Source organism: Acipenser ruthenus, chromosome 9 (genome assembly GCF_902713425.1).
Source record: "Acipenser ruthenus chromosome 9, fAciRut3.2 maternal haplotype, whole genome shotgun sequence".
NCBI lineage: Eukaryota > Metazoa > Chordata > Actinopteri > Acipenseriformes > Acipenseridae > Acipenser > Acipenser ruthenus.
Genome location: NC_081197.1, coordinates 37658411 through 37679751, shown reverse-complemented (window position 1 = coordinate 37679751; position 21341 = coordinate 37658411). Strand labels below are relative to the sequence as shown.

The following is a 21341-nucleotide window of genomic DNA, read 5'->3' as shown; positions in this document are numbered from 1 at the left end:
ACTTAAGATCGAGTTGCGCCTTATTGTCTCATTCGTCAAATCGCAAGTGGCTGGGTCCAAAACTTGGAAAATGTGTTTATAACTAATTGCACATGCTTTTTTACACAATTTTCTTTTCAGGCCCGTCCACTTTTGATTTGCATTAACATTTTGATAAACAATGGGATGATGTAAAAATGTTTATTGGTGGCTGTGTTACCAAACGTTTACAAATATTAATTTTTTTTCAATTGCCACAGTTAGACAGTTTTAGCGTTAGGCTGCAAAATCCCACTGAGAGCAGAGTGCACAGTTTTCTGAGGTGTACACCAGTGTTTTAATGCAGTACATATTATTATTAATAGTTGGCTATGATATGTTATATTGTTTTATGGTTAAGGCTGGCTGAAAATATACACTGAGGGAATGTCTACAATGTTGTGGTCATTCTTTGTTGTCTGCATTGAATATTAAAGAGATTATAGAAGGTCAGTATCTCATGATTTGTCCACAATAAAGAACAATTAAAATGTATTTAAAAACAGGAAGTCAAAGTTTTAGTGGTGCTACAGTTTTCAATGTTATCACCCCCATAAACACACTGTACACTTTAAATGACCTGATTACATCTTAAACCAGTTTACAGACAGGAAGAATTCATATCAATGAAAAATTAAAAGCCAATTTGTACATTTGGGCCTCAAATACAGAATCCACAGGCCCTACATCAGCCAAGCTTCAAAGGAAACAAAAAGGAACAATGACATGGAAGATATTTTAGATTTATGCATTTGGAAATTCCTGCCCACAATATTTTCTGCTTTACAATATTGCTGCTGACTCATGAACTCATGAACAGTAAAGTGCTATGCCCAGAACCAGCCATTTTAATGCAAACAACAAAGTATTAATGCTGTTAACAAACTGGCATTAAAGGCAGCAGAATTCCCCCAGCTAAAGTTACAATTTTACAAAAGTCACTTGTAGTCGACATCTCAAATCTACATCACAACAACCTTTGTAAGGTGTAAGAATGTACATCACTTTAAGATTTCTAGTTAGCTGCTACATAGCTACAAATAGCTTTTTCATCTTAGAATTAGAAGTATGGTTTGTTGTGAACCTCTTTAATGTTTATTGTTTCAATTTCAACAAAAAGTAATGGTGTCATGGTCATGTAGGGTGCTATGGGGAGACAGCATGAGGAATCTGACTCTGAAGTACGCTACTGCAATTTTCTAAACATTTTTTTTTATAATGAATGCTGGTACATTGGGAAATCTATGCAAATTCAAGGTACGATAGTGTGCAATTCCCAGGGTGAAAGCTACATTTATCATCACAGGACATGGCCAGTTTTATTAGGGAAATGTACCTTTGCACCTTTGCACCTTCAACCAATAAATACCCATACTGTATGATCGCAGAGTCTTAACCAGATCTGTGAATCATGCTGTCATTTTCCTATCAGATCTACATAATTGCCTAGAAAAAATAAACATTTTGAGGTATTTTGGCTTGGCCCCCTGAATAAATGTGGTGTAAATAGCTGTGGCAGGTTGGCTTTGTGGTGATGTCAGGCCAGGAAATGAATGGAATACACAACAGGCAAGTACTATGGGGCGAGACGCAAATGCGCTCGTTTCTTTATTAAATAAAATATTTAAACACAAACAAAACACTTTACAAAACAAAACAGCTCTTTGGCCAAACCAAACAGACAAAACACAAAACAAAGTGAACACTAAATCAAACAAGTATCGTGCTGGTTTAAAGCCAGCACGAGTAGCAATTGCTTACTTTCAATATCTGTTCTTACTTGTCTCTTTCCTCCTAGCACAGGTTTTATCATATGCTTGGTCAACAGCCAGTTTATCAATAATCACGCATTCTCACAAATTCATCTGGATGGGGCATTTTAACCCCATCCAGGCTGTAAACAATAATAACAAAACATTGTGTTTTTATACACAAAACTTATTTTAAATAATAATACAACAAATACAAAATAATACACACACACACACAAGGGCAGGGTGTACCCCATCACAGTAGCCTAATAGGCTAAATAATAAAAATGTACATTTACATTTATTAAAAACTGTGAATTTAGTATTCCCAGAATAATCCTTTGAAAGTTGTAGCACAATTACAATATGTAAAAACTAAACACTTTCACAGATGTATATAAATCCAAGACACACATCAACAGAAACAAGATTATGTTTGCTTGAGAGAGTGCAATGCGAGTAAATAGTAAAATATCAACAACCACATGTCTATTTTTTTGGAATTCAGAGTTTCTATTTGATTTGTGAGATCATTTGGGACTTCCCTGACCTTAAAAAAATGCAAAACCCAAACTTTCTGTCCTAGTCATAAATTCTCCAGGTTAAGCTATGCCAAGTTTGCAAGAAATGCAGGAATGTCAAATATAGACAGTGGCAGACAAAAGTATATTACGCTTATTATACCAGGTAACAGATTAAGGACAAGCATTTGGTAAACTTGAACCACTTTTTAATAAAACAAAAGTAAAATCCAGTTTCTAGTAATTTAACAAACACACAAAAAAACGTATTTCATTACAGTATTTGTTCATGACACATTGGCACTGTTGCTTTAGTATTTTGTGTGTCCTCCTTTTGTTTTTATTACGGCTTTCAGACGTTTATGATAATTCTTAACCAGTATGTTACATCTTGTTGGTGAAATCTGGGTCCACTCTGTCTTGCATATTTGGCTACAGCTTTTTTCAGATCAGTCCAAAGCATTTCTATTGGACTGAGATCTGGTGATTCCGAAGGCCATTTCAGAACATTTATCTTTGTTTTTTTCAAAAATTCCAGACTTGACTCAACTGTACGCTCTGGGATATTGTCGTGTTGGAAGATAAACTGTCTACCATGAGTGTTTCGATACATTCAATCTTCAATCACATGAATGTCTCCAGTCCCTGAACTCACCTCCTTGTTAAACTGTAGGAACAAGATTTTCTTCATTGAAAGTGTTCCCTTTTGTTCTCCAAACATACTGTGGTCCATTTTTGGAGAAAAGTAATATTTTAGTCTTATTGGATCTGAGATCAGATTCCTGTTCATATTTCTTGGCAAATTTTAGACGTTTTTTTTTTAATTTTCTTTAAAAGTGGTTTGCAGTGAGGTCTACGTGCATACAACTCTTCTGAGTTCAGATGCCTTTGTACAATTATTTTTATGCAAAATTATGCCTGGTGCTTCAACAAGTCCTTGGCTGTTAATCTTGGATATTTTTTTTTTAATTAAAGTCTTTGTTGTATTAATTAGTGGCTAATATTCACTAAATGCTTCTATTTAACATGTTTTCTTGTATTATCTTATATCAAGTGTAGCGTGTCAATACGAGAGAGAGGGAGAGAGAGATTTGTTTTGTTTAGAATACATCTAGAGAACACCTAGTCCAGTTGTGACAAAACTAGATCTAAAACATGTTTCTCCAATTCTTATAAAATATGCTAAAGACCTTCTTTAACACAACCTATTGAGTGTATCTTTGGGTGTATGGAAACTGTCTGTCCATTCGTCCAACTGTCATTCTGTATGTCATATAGTTCCAATAATTTGTGCCAAAGAAGATATATAGTTTCACATAAATCTTCTTTTGCACAAATTATTGAATATATCAGAATCTCAGAGTATGGAGGCATGTCTTTCTATCCATTCTGTCTGTATGTCTGTCACACTTCCTTTTCTATGTTCACATACAGTGTATGTAGGCTATGATTATCAACTTTTACATGTTGCTGATGGTCTAATGTCAGCATTTGAATGTACTGCTGTTGTGCGGATTAATGCCATTAGCTTCATGAATAAAGGGTTACTACAGTAGACCACAGCCTTACAGTCCTTCTTAGTTGATTTGATACATCTCAGTCACTTCCAATATTTGTTTTCAATGTGAACTGAAAGTGTGTAAATTTAGGTAACAGGGCTTTTTTTCCCCATGTACTCTCATTTTGAAAACAAGCATTTACTGGACTGGTGACTAACACTGGCAATTTAAAAAAAAAAAAACAGACATGCATGAAAACTCCCCAAAATAATGGATGCAAAAATCAACCTAGTTTCCGGAAGTTTGGGTTTACAGTACATTTTTTTTTTGTTTTTTTTAAATGATTTAATTCCCTTCTGAGAATTTGCCTTTGCACTTGTTTGAAAATAATTGAATTTTATTATGGTTTTGCAGCAGTAAAAAAATAACAAAAAACAACAGAAGTTGTATGATAATGTATTCTGTTGGTCAGAAATGTACCCCACTGTTGCTATGAACACCTCCACCTCTGGTTTTCCCCTATGAATCTAAATCTGGCACAACCCTACTTTGCGTGTTCCACAGTGCTTGCAAAATCTTTTGTTTTCAAATTATGCATTTTTAGTACTAATTAACATATCAAATGATGATCAAAACAGTAACAGATCCCGACGGGAAATGGAATGGGTGAAAAAACAAACAAACAAACAACTGTATATGATCCTATTATTTTCTTTCTTCTTAGTTACAGTATGTCAAGGAAACTCCTGGGACATCCGTGGGGAAATCGGAAAAACAGTGATGCTTCCTTGCAGCCATACAGCAGTTCCGAAAGAAAGGCAGAGAAATGTGATAATATACTGGCAGACTAAAGATGAGGAAGTGGTCCATGCGTTCAGTAAGGGAAAAGAAGACTTGCAGTATCTGGACGAAGCATATGAGAACAGGACAAGGATTTTTCCAGATCAGTTGGAAAAAGGAGATTTCTCTTTACAGATAGCCCCAGTTAGACACACAGATGCTAATGTTTACATCTGCTTCTTTAGTGATGGCAGTGGTTCCATGTCAAACCTGTGCACTGTTAAACTGGAAGTCGCAGGTAAGAGTTGAAGTCTGGTTATGATAATAAAATCTGGTCATGGTGAATTCTATTAAGATTTGGGTTTTTATATGAACAAGGATGTCAAATCAAACTCACGAAATGTCAAGATCAATTTTCATCATAATTGAAAAAGTACTTCTCAAGATATATATAAAAGCTTAGAGTGACATGTGGAAGGAGGGACATACAGACACACGGTACCTCCAAATACCCCTAGATTATGTAAGCAAGCTAAAGAATGTGAGAATAGATCTAGATTTGGAGAATGCATACTGGCCTCAGTAAGATGATGATTCTTTAGTTTGTCCCTTTTATTTGATGCAAAGTATGATGTTAATCGAGGCAAATTGGAAATGGCCTACTCCATACATTTCCAAAATCTTAATTCATAGAAAAAAAAAAGTTTCATTCTTGGTGCTAGACGTTGTATCTCATAAACCATTTATGTGTTACTGGTAACTTCAAATGTTCAGTTTTGAGGAAGTCTGCAGGCAAAATCTAATGGGATCCTTCACTTTCACAATGTGAGTTTTTGGTTTCCTGGATGATAAAGTCCTAACACTTTTAGATAATGCCTTTATGCTAGGTCCACAGGTGTATTCTGTGATGCTCTCAGTCAAGTTCGGTTGTGGGATGTCGTATATTTCTGATCCATTCCTGATAGTTTCTTTGTAAAAGTGTTTCTGCTACAGTGTCAAAGTACTCAGTTAAGACCATTTCACTCGTATTGCTTTAACCCTTTGGATATGACAGTGAATCAGTCTTTTTCACATTTCCATTTTACTTCATGTTTACGAACCATTTGGTCTGATATGATTTGCTACCAAGAATGCCTGATTTTGCTCACAAAACCTCCCAATGTTGTTTTGTCTTTGTTTTTCCTTTAGCAAGTTTTACAGACCCATCAATAAACCTAGGCCCTTGCTGGAAAAGTGAGGAACAAGTAGAAAGAAATGTAAGTTGCATTTCAAATGGAGGATATCCAAAGCCTCAAGTACATTGGACCATACAGAATGGAGACACCCTTGTGCATCCGCAGGGACGGACGAATGTTACACAGGATCTTGACAGTGGGCTGTACATTATTGACAGTCAGGTTACTGTCAACCTTTCTGAAGGGCTTACCATCAGCTGCTCCATTGAGAACCAGAAAACAGGAGAGAACAAAACATCAACTATACGAGGCTGTGAGTTCCACTTTCAAACATAATTCATGTTTGTATTTAAAAGGATTTTCTCAGCAGTGAAAAACAAGAACGTAAAGTATTTTGAACAAGATCATTCTTTTTTTTCAACCCCAGATGAGCTTATTGTTGACTTTACAACTAGGCTGTGACTCATAGGTACTACCTGCAAAAAGACAAAAATCTCAATAATATGAATAGTCACCTGGTTCTTTAAATCCCATTGAATTTTTGAAATGTATGAATCAGCATTTAGACTGTATTTGCATGATAAAACAATACACACTGTATTCCTTTTCAATTCAACTTTTCCACGCAAGCTTCACATGCATCTTTGTAGCTGGAATTTGTACATGGACTCAGTAGAACTGAGTTTCAGGGTTCTGCTCCCTCTCAGTCTCCATTATTTCTGTCAATGTACTTTCTGTAAACCTTCATTTCCTTGTCAAATCCTTCTTCCTCCCATCCTCCTCCACTATGCTTCGCTACCTCTGCAACTGTTCTCCCTCCGGGGCTAAGTGAAGCTCACTTCTGGACCTTGGAGGACGACCTGCCCCGCCTCGCAGAGGGACCCCTCGCCACACCTTTGTATCCCTATACCCCTTTCTTGTGTTCACTCAAATCTCCCTCTTTTATCCTTCCTTGCCAGTCTCACCCTTGGGGGAAGCTAATTTCCCAGCCTCAGAGGCCATGCAGCACCAGTCCCTACCTTCACTGCAGTTCCATTCTCCAGGGGGAGACCTCTGGCAATCTTTCTTTCCTTTTCCCATTTCCCATGTCCCAGTCTTTCCCCCCAGGTGATCCACACTCTTGCTCTGAACTGGTGTGACCTGGCCACGCCAACCCCCTCTCCAAGAGCAGTCACCTAAATATGGAGGGGGTGGGGGGGGGTGTCCGGGTAACTTTTCTTTCTGCTTTCCCACGCTCCCAAGCAAATTCCCTTCCCAGGTGTAGGTTCCAACGAGCCAAGGGTTGACCCTGGCTTTTCCTTCCATCGTCACAAGCACTGTTCCTGCTCATTTCCTCTCTAAGCCAAAGAAATTTGATGTCTACAAGTTTTTCAACCCAATTTTCACAATGAAAGTACCAAAACTGTTCAAGTTGATAGAATACAAATGGAACACAAATACTATTAAAATAATATTAAAACTGAAACTTGTAGTATATTGAAAACTCTGTCTGAAGCTCTGGTCCTATTTCAGGTCTAATCGCAGTCCCTCCTGGCTTCCCAGTAAGCATTTTGGTTGGTGCAGCAGCAGGCGTAATTGTTTTGTTGATAACTGTTTTTGTGTGGATCAAGGTTTCCAGCAAAAGTAAGTTCTGTGCTATTGTTTATTGAAAGCATTATTGACATTATTAGCCACCTAGTGGAAACATAATTTTATATAAATATACTAACCAGTTAGGCAGATTTGGGTAAAATCATTAATACAGCTATATTTCCAGATGCAAGTGATTACTCTAGGACCAACAGTAGTAGCATACAGTACATACATTTACTATCTGCAAACAATTGTGGTTTAGATTATTTATAGATGACACAAGGGAAAATATAGTATGTTTTACTGATAAAAGAGAAAGCAGGTCATTGTTAACTGAACTGACACAAAATTGTAGGTGGGTTTGACAAAAAAAAACAACAACTCTGTTTTGTTTTTTTTCCTGTAGGAAACCAAAGAAATGCAGCCTCAAGTGAAGTGACAGGTAGGTGTGTTTAATTCACAATATTATAAATCACATGTAATAGAGAGTGACCTATCAGCACATCAATTCCGAGGTGACACATGTGGTTCACAGACTGTAATATGAGGGATACTGGTTTATAGTGTTGGTGAATGATTAAGAAGTATGTTTTGCTTAATAATTGCATTTAAAAAGTGTTCTTTTAAATTCTGAAGTCTGGTGTTTCTGTTTCTTTTATCTAGGAAACTCTGATGCAAGGCCGTTAAATGCAGTTTCAGAATGTGAGTTTCTAATTCACTTTCCTTTCCTTTTATTTAATTGTGGGCCCTATATATATATATATATATATACAGACGTGCTCAAATTTGTTGGTACCCCTCCACAAAAAACGAAGAATGCACAATTTTCTCTGAAATAACTTGAAACTGACAAAAGTAATTGGCATCCACCATTGTTTATTCCATATTTAATAGAAATCAGACTTTGCTTTTGATTTTTTATTCAACATAATATTGTAAATAATAAAACAAATGAAAATGGCATGATGGGACCGCTAACCTAATATTTTGTTGCACAACCTTTAGAGGCAATCACTGCAATCAAACGTTTTCTGTAGCTCTCAATGAGACTTCTGCACCTGTTAACAGGTAGTTTGGCCCAGTCTTCCTGAGCAAACTGCTCCAGCTGTCTCAGGTTTGATGGGTGCCTTCTCCAGACTGCAAGTTTATAGCTCTTTCCATAGATGTTTGATAGGATTCAGATCAGGACTCATAGAAGGCCACTTCAGAATAGTCCAATGTTTTGTTCTTATCCATTCTTGGGTGCTTTTAGCTGTGTGTTTTGGGTCATTATCCTGTTGGAGGACCCATGACCTGCGACTGAGACATAGCTTTCTGACACTGGGCAGTACGTTTCGCTCCAGAATGCCTTGATAGTCTTGAGATTTCATTGTGCCCTGCACAGATTCAAGGCACCCTGTGCCAGGCGCAGCAAAGCAGCCCCAAAACATAACCGAGCCTCCTCCATGTTTCACTGTAGGTATGGTGTTCTTTTCTTTGAAAGCGTCATTTTTTCATCTGTGAGCATAGAGCTGATGTGACTTGCCAAAAAGCTCCAGTTTTGACTCATCTGTCCAAAGGACATTCTCCCAGAACGATTGTGGCTTGTCAATATGCATTTTAGCAAATTCCAGTCTGGCTTTTTTTATGTTTTTCTTTCAAAAGTGGAGTCCTCCTGGGTCTTCTTCCATGGAGCCCACTTTCGCTCAAAAAGCGACAGATGGTGCGATCAGAAACTGATGTACCTTTACCTTGGAGTTCAGCTTGTATCTCTTTGGCAGTTATCCTTGGTTCTTTTTCTACCATTTGCACTATCCTTCTGTTCAATCTGGGGTCGATTTTCCTCTTGCGGCCGCACCCAGGGAGGTTGGCAACAGTTCCATGGACCTTAAACTTCTTAATAATATTTGTAACTATTGTCACAGGAACATCAAGCTGCTTGGAGATGGTCTTGTAGCCTTTACCTTTACCATGCTTGTCTATTATTTTCTTTCTGATCTCCTCAGACAACTCTCTCCTTTGCTTTCTCTGGTCCATGTTCAGTGTGGTGTACACAATGATACCAAACAGCACAGTGACTACTTTTCTCCATTTAAATAGGCTGAATGACTGATTACAGGATTGGAGACATGTGTGATACTAATTAAAGAAACTAATTAGTTTGAAATATCACTATAATCCAATTATTTATTATCTTTTCTAAGGGGTACCAACAAATGTGTCCAGGCCATTTTAGAATATCTTTGTAGAATAAGCAATAATCCATCTCATTTCACAGCTTCTTTGCTTTATTCTATGACATACCAAAGGCATGCAAGTATACATGATAAAATAGCTTTTAATTTCATCACTTTTCAGGAGGAATGAAGCATTATTTCAATGAGCTGTAAGGGTACCAACAAATTTGAGCACGTCTGTATATGTATATGTATATATATATATATTATATATATATATATATATATATATATATATATATATATATATATATATATATACATATATATATATATATACACACACACACACATACACAGGTTATTTTATACGCTTTAAAGGGATTTTATCAACAATAACCTTTACAGCCTCAATACCTGCCAGGGCTTATCACTTGAGCTGCTTTTATAAATGTACATTGTATTATGCAATAAAATAACACTATGTAGCACAATTTTTATTCCTGGGTAGTAAGTGTTATTTCCTAATTGCTTATGCCTCAAACGTATAGAAAATGGCTATCATTCCCCACAAACTTTGCTTTTGTGACCAGGACAGTGATATTTTGAAATTTACCTATTTCCAATGAGAAAACAGGCGAATTTGTGTCTTTTCGTTCACATAAAGTCAGAAAAAAACAACATATGAATCCAAATTAACATGTATTTATACTAAAGTAATACAAAAATGACTACAAAAGATTAGAAGTGAGTAGTTTTTCGAGATTTACGATTATACTGTAAATTACTTTCACGAATCAGCCCCCAAATGTAGTCTCCCATCATGTTCTCGTTATACTGTCCTTGGTAGTTCAAAGTCCAGTATATCCTGGTGGAAGCGCTCACCTTGCTCCTCCGAGTACGCTCTCATGTTCTCCTTGAATTTATCAAGATGAGCATCAAGGATATGGACTTTGAGGGACATCCTACAGCCCATTGTGGCGTAGTTCTTCACCAGAGTCTCAACCAGCTCCACATAGTTTTTGGCCTTGTGATTGCCCAGGAAGCCCCGAACCACTGCGACAAAGCTGTTCCAAGCCGCTTTCTCCTTACTAGTGAGCTTCTTGGGGAATTCATTGCACTCCAGGATCTTCTTTATCTGTGGTCCGACGAAGACACCGGCTTTGAACTTTGCCTCAGATAGCTTAGGGAAGAAGTCTTGAAGGTACTTGAAGGCTTCCAACTCCTTATCTAGAGCTCTGACAAATTGTTTCATATGGCCCAATTTGATGTGCAGTGGTGGCATCAGCACCTTCCCGGGGTCCACCAGTGGCTCCCACTTGACGTTGTTCCTCCCCACAGAGAACTCGGTCCGCTGTGGCCAGTCCCGCCTGTGGTAGTGCGCCTTGGTGTCCCTGCTGTCCCAAAGGCAAAGATAGCAGGAAGACTTGGTAAAACCGCCTTGGAGACCCATCAGGAATGCCACCATTTTGAAGTCTCCTATGACCTCCCAGCCGTACGCATCATACTTCAAGGCGTCCAGCAAGGTCTTGATGCTGTTGTAATCCTCTTTGAGGTGCACCGAGTGAGCCAGGGGAAGAGACGGGTACTTGTTACCATTATGGAGCAGCACGGCTTTGAGGCTCCTGGATGAGCTGTCAATGAAGAGGCGCCACTCATTCTGGTTACAGGCGATTCCGATTGCCTCGAACAGACTGGTCACATTGTGGCAGAAGCAGAGCCCATCTTGACGGGTGAAGAAGCTGGAAAAAGGTTGGTGACGCTTCCTCTGATCTGCGACTTGCACACTTTCATCCAACAAGTTCCACTGCTTGAGCCTAGACGTCAAAAGCTCAGCATTGGACTTGGTGAGACCAAGATCTCTAATCAAGTCGTAGAGGTCTTTTTGGTTGGTGTAGTATGGGTTTCTCTCCTCAGCTCCACCTCTGAAATTGTCATCTGGATCTACAACGTCTTCCTCGCTCTCTGACTTGCTGCTCTCTTCTAAAGACGGCTGCTCTCTCTCCGGAGGAGTGGGTACGGGGAGCTCATGGCAGTGTGGCACCAGGGCGATGGATGAAGGAAGGTCCGGATACGTGATAGCAGGTGCATTCTTGCCAGTCCGACGTTTGGAAGGGTCCACCATGCAGAAGTAGCAGTTGCTTGAGTGGTCAGTGGGTTCCTGCCAAATTTTTGGGATAGCGAACTTCATGGCTCTCTTTTCCCCTCTGTACCATCCTACAAAAATACATTTATTTCACCCATGACTAATGTGTAAGAGATTCTCGCAACATTTTTCATATACGATATATTTTTTCAATAACATTGAAAATTGTAAAACATTTTAAAATTAAAAACTTTTACAATTTTAAAAATTTTAACAAATTTTATAACATAAAATTCCGAGCAACAATTGTCCATCTTACCTTCCAGAGTTTTTTTGCAGTGCTGGCAGGTGAAATGAGGTGCCCAGGGTTTGTCTTGATCCCCGACAGGCATGCCAAAATATGCCTTGTAGGCCTCACACATCTTAGCAGATGCTTCCACGGAGTACTTTTTCGCTCTTGTCTTGATAAATTGGCCGCAGACATAGCAAAATGCGTCTGCCGGATGCTTGCAGCCTCTTGATGCCATCTCAGAAAAATGCAGATATGTATCCACTTAGGCAGCTGGAGCTAAACTGAACTGGTGGGCTTAAGGCCCCTGTATTTATACTACTATTTATATTACTGGAAAGTTCTAGAAAGTTCTAGAAGTTACTCCAAGTTTACTCAGCACTGAATCTATCTAGAATGTTCTGGAAAATAGGTAAATTTCAAAATATCACTGTCCTGGTCACAAAAGCAGTTTGTGGGGAATAATAGCTATTTTCTATACTTTTGAGGCATAAGCAATTAGGAAATAACACTTACTACCCAGGAACCAAAAAAAAATAAAAATTGTTACACGGTGTAATCCTATCTCAGTATTATCAGATTTCATAGACAACTAACAGTAACATCATGCCATTCACAAACAGTTCATAATGTATTGACTAATTTAGCATTTCTTTGGTGGTTTATATATATATATTCATTTGAATGACATTTTCTGGTTAACTTGCTGTGGCAAAGTGGTAATGACGTGCAGGTGAGTGCAGTGCAGAATAATCACACAGACAACGTTGGTACAGGTGCAAGGGTGTTTATTTAATTTAATAAATGTCCAGAGCCTTAAGGCAAACCTGCAAATAATAATAGTGCTGGAAGTGATACAGCGGCGTGTATCACTTCTATTTGTAATCCTACGGGTTTGACCCGTAACCCCAAAAGTCCCGTTCAGACACCCACACTAAACACAAACACAAACACAGTGCGTGATTCAAGTGCTAAAGGTGCAAACAAAAGACAGTTCCTGTAGTGAAAAGGTGAGTGGTGAAGTCCAGGTTTTTCGCTGGCCTGCGGCTGCAGCTCCGGATCGTGCTCAGTAATCTTTAGTGAGAAAACAACACACAAGACAAACAGTGTTAAGACACAGACACGAAACACTCACGGTTGATTCCACAAATACGGGCTCCTTCTTGGTTATATAATTTAACCATATGCAAAGGAACAGATCACTCAAGCCATGCCCCCTATTTATACCCTCGCCCATGACCCCGAGGTTAATGAGCGCATCCGCTCCTCCAGTCCTAGGATGCCACGCCACTTACCGTCTGGGTCACTGAGCTCGGGTGCCATAGCTCCGTCCCCTTCCGAACTGACCGACTTCCATCTACCCTACGGAATAAATTGTCGTGCCATTTCATTAAGGGTACTCTGTTCCTCGTGCACCATGCCCTCACAGGTCGAGAGGGAGATCTAACACCAAGACTCATTCGATCTCTGTCACACTTGCCTATGGTTATTAAGAAACCTTTAATTGACAACATTTGCTTATTGCTAAAAATACATTCCTGTTTAATTCTACACTGTATGTTTCATAATAAACCCAGTATTTACTGTTGCATTATTTTGTTGTGTGGTCTAACGCTAATACCCTCTTGTTTTCAGACCAGCAGTCAAGTTACTGTGTTGAAATACAAGAACTGGGAGAGAAAGGGAACGAGAAAGGGCTTCCACTGAACAACACAGAGAATAACCAGCTGGAATCAGTGACATTACGTACATGAGTTTACATGTTTCCTGCATAAAAAGGACCAATCTTATGCTGGCTAGGTGGTACGGTGAATTGACTGGTGATCTCAGCCTAACCCTGTGGACATCACAAAACCACCACACAATTAAGCACAATTGTTTCTGCTCCCTGCTTGAGAAAGGCTGAGGACTGAATGGCAGGGGGTGTTCAGGTCAGGACTGAGGTGGACTGGAATCACTGTGCCGTTGTCCTTCCACTTTCATGAGCATTTGCCAAATGTAGAAGAAATTAAGGAGATTAAGTAAGGAAAGAATATTGCTTTCTACACTTGGGAGAAGACAGAGCAGATCACATGTTTGTCTTTATACCTGACTGCTGTTCACTTTTCCCAGCTGATGGATATTCATTTATAAGTAGACCTTATTAAGAAAACCACCTGAAGACTGAAATTAAAAATGGAAGAAAGGAAAATCCAAAAACATGACTGTCTTCATTCAAGAACTATATTAAATTTGCTTTCCACATGCTAAACTGGTGTTCATGCTACACTCATGACTGATTCTTGGCCTGCATCACCTTACATTGCCCACTTGTTTGTGTTTGTGTTACCGTAAAACTTTCCGAGTTTTAAGACCTAAACATCTTAAAAAGAGGCTGAGTTTGCTTTATTAATTTATTGCCTTCATGCCAAGACTGTGTTAGACAGTTAAGGCAGAAAGAGAGGCCACCAAAATCTACACTCAGTGATGTACTGCGCAGTCCAGGTTTATTGGTAGAACTTGATTAAGAATGACTGCAAGGTTTAAGGTGATGCAATGACAGTCTTTAACTTAATTTAGTTGTGAAATTGGCATGACCACTAACAATTAAGTAAACAAAACTAGTCAACACACTGAAGCCTCCAAGCTATTTTGCTGTTACTGACAGAATTCTAGTTTCAACTTTTGAACATCTACCTCCTATCTATCTATCTATCTATCTATCTATCTATCTATCTATCTATCAAAGTGAGCGGAGAACAATTGGAGCAGCTAAAATGAATTGCATTTTAAATTATTAATTTTTCTATGAATTAACTTAAAAATATAATAAAAGTAATACACATGCAATCAAATATTTAAGAGTTGTTTTGGTCTTTCAATTAAAATATAGTGTATTTGTTTCCATATTTCACTGAAGAAGTCTGTGGTGAAGTAATTTACAATAATGCATGAGCGCAAGTACAGTGTGTTATTTTGACAACATATTATTGGGTCCTGGGCTAGTAATATTTATATTTAAGGTGACCAGACCACGTTTGAAACACTGGTCCCAGTGTCTGCAGAACCTTTCTTGGGATGTTCATTTCGTCCGGTTTTTCCCCAGAGCATCATCGCACTGGTAACAGATATTACACACTATTGTACAGTATAGTATTTTCATGCATGCTGCTGTGCTTCTACCATATCTAACTTATTACAGTACAACACTTGATGTGACTAAAGAAGGTTGAACGACCAGTAGCATTAAAAAGCGCCTGTACAGCGCGTGCAAATCTGGAGAATTACTGAACAGTCAACGTTCATGTTTTCAACCAATCACAGAGAATTGCAGGTGGGTTTATCCCACTGACTGCTAAAGCGAACCCGTCTGATTCACCACTTTCACTGTGTGAAGAGGTTCTTACAGGTACTATTGTATTGTGTTGGAATTATTCTCTTCATCCATGATATTTGTATATCTACGTGCACATGACTTTTCTTCGTGTGTAGCTTTAGGCTACAATTGCGGAAATCAATGCTGTCATGTCACATTACCTTGACATGTTTACAACGCAGTGCACTGAAGCTTGTCATGGTTTGAACACTTTGTGCATTAAAATAGCCCATCACAACAATAGGAGGGTCTACAATGTGACAAAAGTATTTGGAAACATATTTTTCTATTGAAATAAGTCTATATTCACTTTCAGTTCACCACAGGTACTCTGTAAGAAACGTGTTTGTGAATAATACAGAATAATTTATGAACTAGTTATTTTCACATTTGTGAAATTCATATTGTAAAAATATTTTACAGAACATTTGTTTTTTTATTTTTTTAAGTATACAAGTTATGTTGTTTTTAGTAATAATGAAATACAATAGTTTCAGATCTGGTGCCAATTTATTTAAAAATATTTACATTGATAGTTTAGTACTGTATATGATACAAATAGTTTAAAACAATTGCAAAAAAGAACCACGTCCTCATTTTATTTTTCCTTTCTTTAAAAAATATGTAAATAAGCTGCATTAGAGGCATCTCTTTAATTTGGTGACCCCTTATTTTTATTTCTGTGTTAAATGTATATTTTATTCTGCAAAGTTTAAGAAGAAAATAGAGACAATGGAGTACTCATATTTAAGATTAATGGTATCTGTTACATAGGTGTGACAGCTCTATACAGTATTTATAAGTATTTTACTTTATCACAGCTTTTAGTTTAATAGAAGAAAAACAATGATCCAATCAGAAACTGTGATAGAAAACATATACAGAACAAACACCATGTCATATTACATGGTAAGAAATTCAATATTTTGAAAAAAAAAAAAAGATTCTATGAAGTAACCATTTATTAAATAGGATAGCATAGAGATAGAGATCGAGCGAGATGGAAAGTGTAAATCAAAGAGCTAACATGCAGTTTCTTAGGCAGCAAAGGGATTCGATTTGCAGCAGTAATCAGCAAAAAAATAGAATCTCGGAATTTTATATTATTGAATTGCTACTGTGTAATGACTACCTGTTGTCTAGAAATGACATTACAAAGACAATAAGATCATTTATTCACAAAAGTAAAAGATTCCACTTTGAATATCACCATGAGTCTCTGCATTCACTTTCAATATGATGTTAGATCAAACATTGCCAAAGTGAAAATTAAAAAAAAACAGAGATCTTCCCTGTAGCTTTGACATTGGAAGTTATTTACAGTATCTACTAGTATCTTTATCATAAAAACAATTTTTTGTTTACATGATTGACAAAAATGCAGCTTCATCTTCATGCATTCACTGGTTTTCTTCAAAACAGAACTGTCAAAGTGAGCACAGAGCAGCTTAAACTAATAATAATTAATATTTCAATTATATTGATCAATTTTGATTAACAGTAGCTTATAGATTGGTATTTTCAGATTGAAAGTTTCTTCAGCAACTGCAGCAGTGTGGAGTAATGGTTAGGGCTCTGGACTCCTGACCGGAGAGTCGAGGGTTCAATCCCAGGTGGGGGACACAGCTGCTGTACTCTTGAGCAAGGTTCTTTACCTAGATTGCTCCAATAAAAACCCAACTGTATAAATGGGTAATTGTATGTAAAAAATAATGTGATGTCTTGTAACAATTGTAAGTTGACCTGGATAAGGGCGTCTGCTAAGAAATAAATAATAATAATAATAAATATCTCACAAGTTAAAACTGTGAAAATAGTTGCATTATTTTTTGGGGCCGATGGGCCCAGTATGTAAGTTTATACTGATTTAAAAGTGCTTATTAACATCAGAGGGGCAAAAGGAAGTGATCATTTTGCAGGAGGGATGTCATAACCATCTTATTGTATGATTGATGCCTATCAAAAGTAGGATTTTTTTCCTTGTGTTCTGAAAGATGTGTGCCATTCCAAGTACTGTACAGGTTTAATGCAATTTATACACTACGGTATGTGTTACTACTGTACTGGTCTGTATAATTTAGAAAAAAAGGTATTAATTCTTAAAATACGTATTAAATGATTTGACTTTGTTAATATCCTGCAATCTGTATTTGTCATTAAAGTGTTGCTGAACAAGCTGTAGTGTTTACAATGGATACTTTGACAGTCTGGTACTTTATTACTTATTTATGACAATTGATTAAATAAAATACAAATTATAAAAATATGATAATGTGAAAAAAGATAGCATTCTTCTACAACGCAGTAGGTAGCAATGGAAAGTAATGTGTTTTGTTGCTGAAAGCTGTTGTATTATCAAACCCAGAAAAATACAACATTCATGGTCTATGGAGAAATCTGTACATTGATTGCGAGTTGGAAACAAATGCATTTTGTGCTTATACAGAACCCATGTGCATTTATATATATATATATATATATATATATATATATATATATATATATATATATATATATATATATATAAAAAAGGGAGACAAAGTTTAACAATATTTATATTCTGTTATGATCACTACTTCTTGTAATACTACTACTACGACTACTACTACTACTAATAATAATAATAATAATAATAATAATAATAATAATGAACATATTTACTCAATGAGCTAATCAAGTTATTGAAGATTTTATAGGAACCATGTTTGTTTCCTTACCAGGGGGTGAAATTAAATCTAAATTCTGTCTGTGTCTGAGCTACTGTAAGTGGATACCTGTTGGTATTAAAACAACAAATTTAAGGTGCCGTACAAAGGGTGTTTTGCGAGTTATCTGTAGGGTGCGTGTCCGTTAACATGGTATAAAAACACATCATTCAAATGTTGTTGAACCCGCATTTGGTAATACAGGTGCATTTGTAAAGGCAGCTTCAAAATGAATGTTATATAACCCATTTATATATCCCCTTAAAAGTAAAATAAGAAGAAATGCAGCATTTGAACTCAATATAACACAGTCATTATACCATACCAAAGTAAAATATACAAGTGTAAACGGCACACACGTTTTAGGAAAATGCCTGGATTTTGTATCCAAATGCACAACGGCAACCTGTCTAGTCAAGCCCTTCTACATGCCAGCATTTTTTATAAATCTGAATAATTTTGGTGTCCTGACCAACTCTCTTTTGAAATGAATGGCCTAATTACCTCTACAATCCAGAACATGTCTATCCTGAACTCTGGCATGATTTCTAAGTCTTGTCTGCCTAAAATGTATGTCAGTCTTACTGTGCAGTCCAGCACATGCCCCGTGACTATGGTACATCCTTACTGGGCACCAATCTTTTTGTTCCTTTGGAACTACTTAATTGGGTTCAGCCTTATAACAACAGGTGGACAGAAATATAGCATATCAAGGCATGTTTAACTGTTTTGAGTTAGCCTGATTCCCACAGCCTGAGTGATTTAAACTGTATTGTACAGAACTCCTTCCCCCCAGGTTACTAAAGAAAACTGACTGTACTTGTTATGTCTTGTTCTTGTCTTACAACAAGATGTCTTAGAAACAGTGGCAAAGACCATGGGCAAATTAAACTCTGGAACTCTGGGAAGTCCAGTTTCACACCTTAGACCAGCCATTTTCCAAAATTCTAGAAAGCTGAACATAAAAAAAGTCACCTGACGATCAAGTGGGTAAAACAAAACCACTGCAGCAAGCATAATGAACCTGTGAGTCTTTTTTTTGCAGAAAAGACCAGACATGCATGTGCTCCTTGTGTGCATTTCAAGATAATGAACACCATGACGTGATTCCTATTGAAGAAATACCTAAAATGAAAGTACATTAACACTTGACATAAACAGTTGATTTTTATAGAACTGGACTTACTTTACAGATTTATTCACTAAGTATGTAAATAACATATGTTCAATGTACTTTTAAGTAATTTAACAAAGTAATAGTATTTAAGTATAAGCTTTTATTTTTTAAATTACTGCATTTGCACACAGCTACGTTCTGCAATGATGTCATTGCAGAACGTATATATATATATATATATATATATATATATATATATATATATATATATATATATATATATATATATTTGTTTGTATTAAATCCTCTTTATGTTTCTTTTACTTCAGCATAGGTAGGATAGTGTTGAGCAAATTTAAGCGTTAATGAGCGATATACAGGTCTCTAACTGGCCTAACCTAAGGGGGGTGGTTGGGCCAAAGCATTGTAATGGCATTAACAATAGAGCTGTCGAGTACTTAAATACTAACTTTCAACACACCAAATACTCTGCTATACTTTTCTGATAATTAATTTAATCTATACGATCTGCCAATGTTAAATATCCCGTCTGCGACCTGTCTCTTTAACTCTTTTTTACTTAGGTACGGTGAGAGACAGCCCTGCTTACTATACGTCATTGGAAAAACGAGGTCCTACTTTTGTATTTCCGGTAGATGACTGTTAGGGTTGAATGCGAGTGTTTTGTAATGTTGCAGTGGCGGTTGTAACAAACTTACTTTGGTGCAGTAAACTAACACTTTCACACAAAATCTTTACAAAATAAGAGAAATGGCGACATCGAAGTCACAAGGACCTATTTTCCAATAAGTATATATTTGTTTTTCGTGTTTGTGTATCAGATGCAAGAGCAGGGCTGCCAACTTTTAGGAAACTGTTTGAGTGAGACTTTTGAACAAGTACAATTTTAGCGCGCGGTGAAGTGCTGTGAGTGACTTAGTTGCAAAACAAATAGACATTTTTTTTTAAAAGATGGAAAATCATTACCTTAGGTGCATTCTGAGCCAGCATTTGAAGCTGCTGCATGTTCACGGTTGTAACTGGAAGCAGCTGACTTGGAGGCCTTGATTACTTCTGCTGGGGCTCATACTTGAAGCAGTTGGGCTCCATACCGGACATCTTTATTGTCATTATAGAAGACAGTGTGCCTTCCAAGGCCAGAGCATTCCGTGTGTCAGTCTTGTTTAGTCCAATCATTGAAAAAACTCTTTCTGCATCAGCATTAGAGTGTGGCAGGGTTAGAATTAGTTGTGCCACCTTGCTCAGCATGGGTAGCTTAGGCATTCCTGTTACTGGACTCTTGATTGTGGCCATGTGTGCCCACACTTTATCCATCCTGTGGTACACCTCCTGCTCACTGACTCTGCTCACCGCCTGCTCCCAAATGCTTCTGGGAATGTCCTTTTCCTCCATAAGTTGATAGTCCAGGAACTCCTCACTCAACTTGTCCTGTTCTTTGGGATCTCCATATGGAAGCAGATGACTAAACCTGAAATATTTAGATTGAAAGACATTATATAATTAAAAACCCTTTACTTTTCTGTTTCTTTCACATGTTTTATCATTTTTTTAAAACATTGTATCTGTTTCCTGTGTTGCTATCTTTAGTAAATACATTACCATGAATCTAAGAAGCATACCTGTACACAAAGTATAGGGCATCATTCACATCACAGTCCATCTTCTGTTGAAAGTCAATGAATTGTGAATGTTCAAGGACTGGCTCCTTGAAGGGCAGATAAGCACAAATCTTAAGAAGATTAAAAAAAAAATTGTGTGTAACCGTTTTCCTACCTCTCAAGCTGTACCGGGGTTTGTATCTGCACCTCTCACTGCTGTCTCTGTCGCATTTCCCGCTCGCCGCTGCTTAAGCTCGCGGAGGACTTGTGATGGACTGTTACAATTCTTCCCGCGAACCCCTGACTGGTTAGCAAGGTGGTTCATTCCGGCAGATGAAGTGCGACACTCTGACTTTTCAGCAGTAATAAATAAAAACATTACACATGCAGCCATTCAGTTACAGTGTCTTCCAAGAAGAGTGTTAGAAACTGACCCCAAAAATTGCGTGACACTTTTTTACCAATGCGTGTGAGCGTGAGAATATGCTCAAATGTGTGAGTCTCACGGCCAGTGCGTGTGTGTTGGCAGCCCTGCAAGAGATAAGAGCTTTTAGGGGTATGTAGTCCAGGTAGCCACCTTGTTGACCATCCAAGCCTCAGTGAACAGCCCCATCTTGTGCCACATGATCAGGGTGCCAGGGGCGAATAATTTGAATGTTTTTTTGTTGTTTGTTTCTTTATTTTGTTTTTTGTTTTTT

General features: G+C 37.4%; 1 protein-coding gene across 2 annotated transcripts in view; it reads left to right on the top strand.

Moving 5' to 3' along the window:
• The window catches only part of LOC117405447 (CD276 antigen-like), a 28839-nt gene extending 11432 nt beyond the window's left edge, over window positions 1-17407 (top strand). For both annotated transcript variants that reach the window (XM_034008513.3, XM_034008511.3), the window contains 6 exons: window positions 4514-4867; window positions 5758-6057; window positions 7257-7367; window positions 7723-7758; window positions 7980-8018; window positions 13483-17407. In XM_034008513.3, coding sequence (XP_033864404.3) covers window positions 4514-4867; window positions 5758-6057; window positions 7257-7367; window positions 7723-7758; window positions 7980-8018; window positions 13483-13601 — 959 coding nt within the window. In that variant the 3' untranslated portion in view covers window positions 13602-17407. The remainder of the gene's footprint in view (window positions 1-4513; window positions 4868-5757; window positions 6058-7256; window positions 7368-7722; window positions 7759-7979; window positions 8019-13482) is intronic.
• The last annotated feature ends 3934 nt before the right edge of the window (window positions 17408-21341 follow it).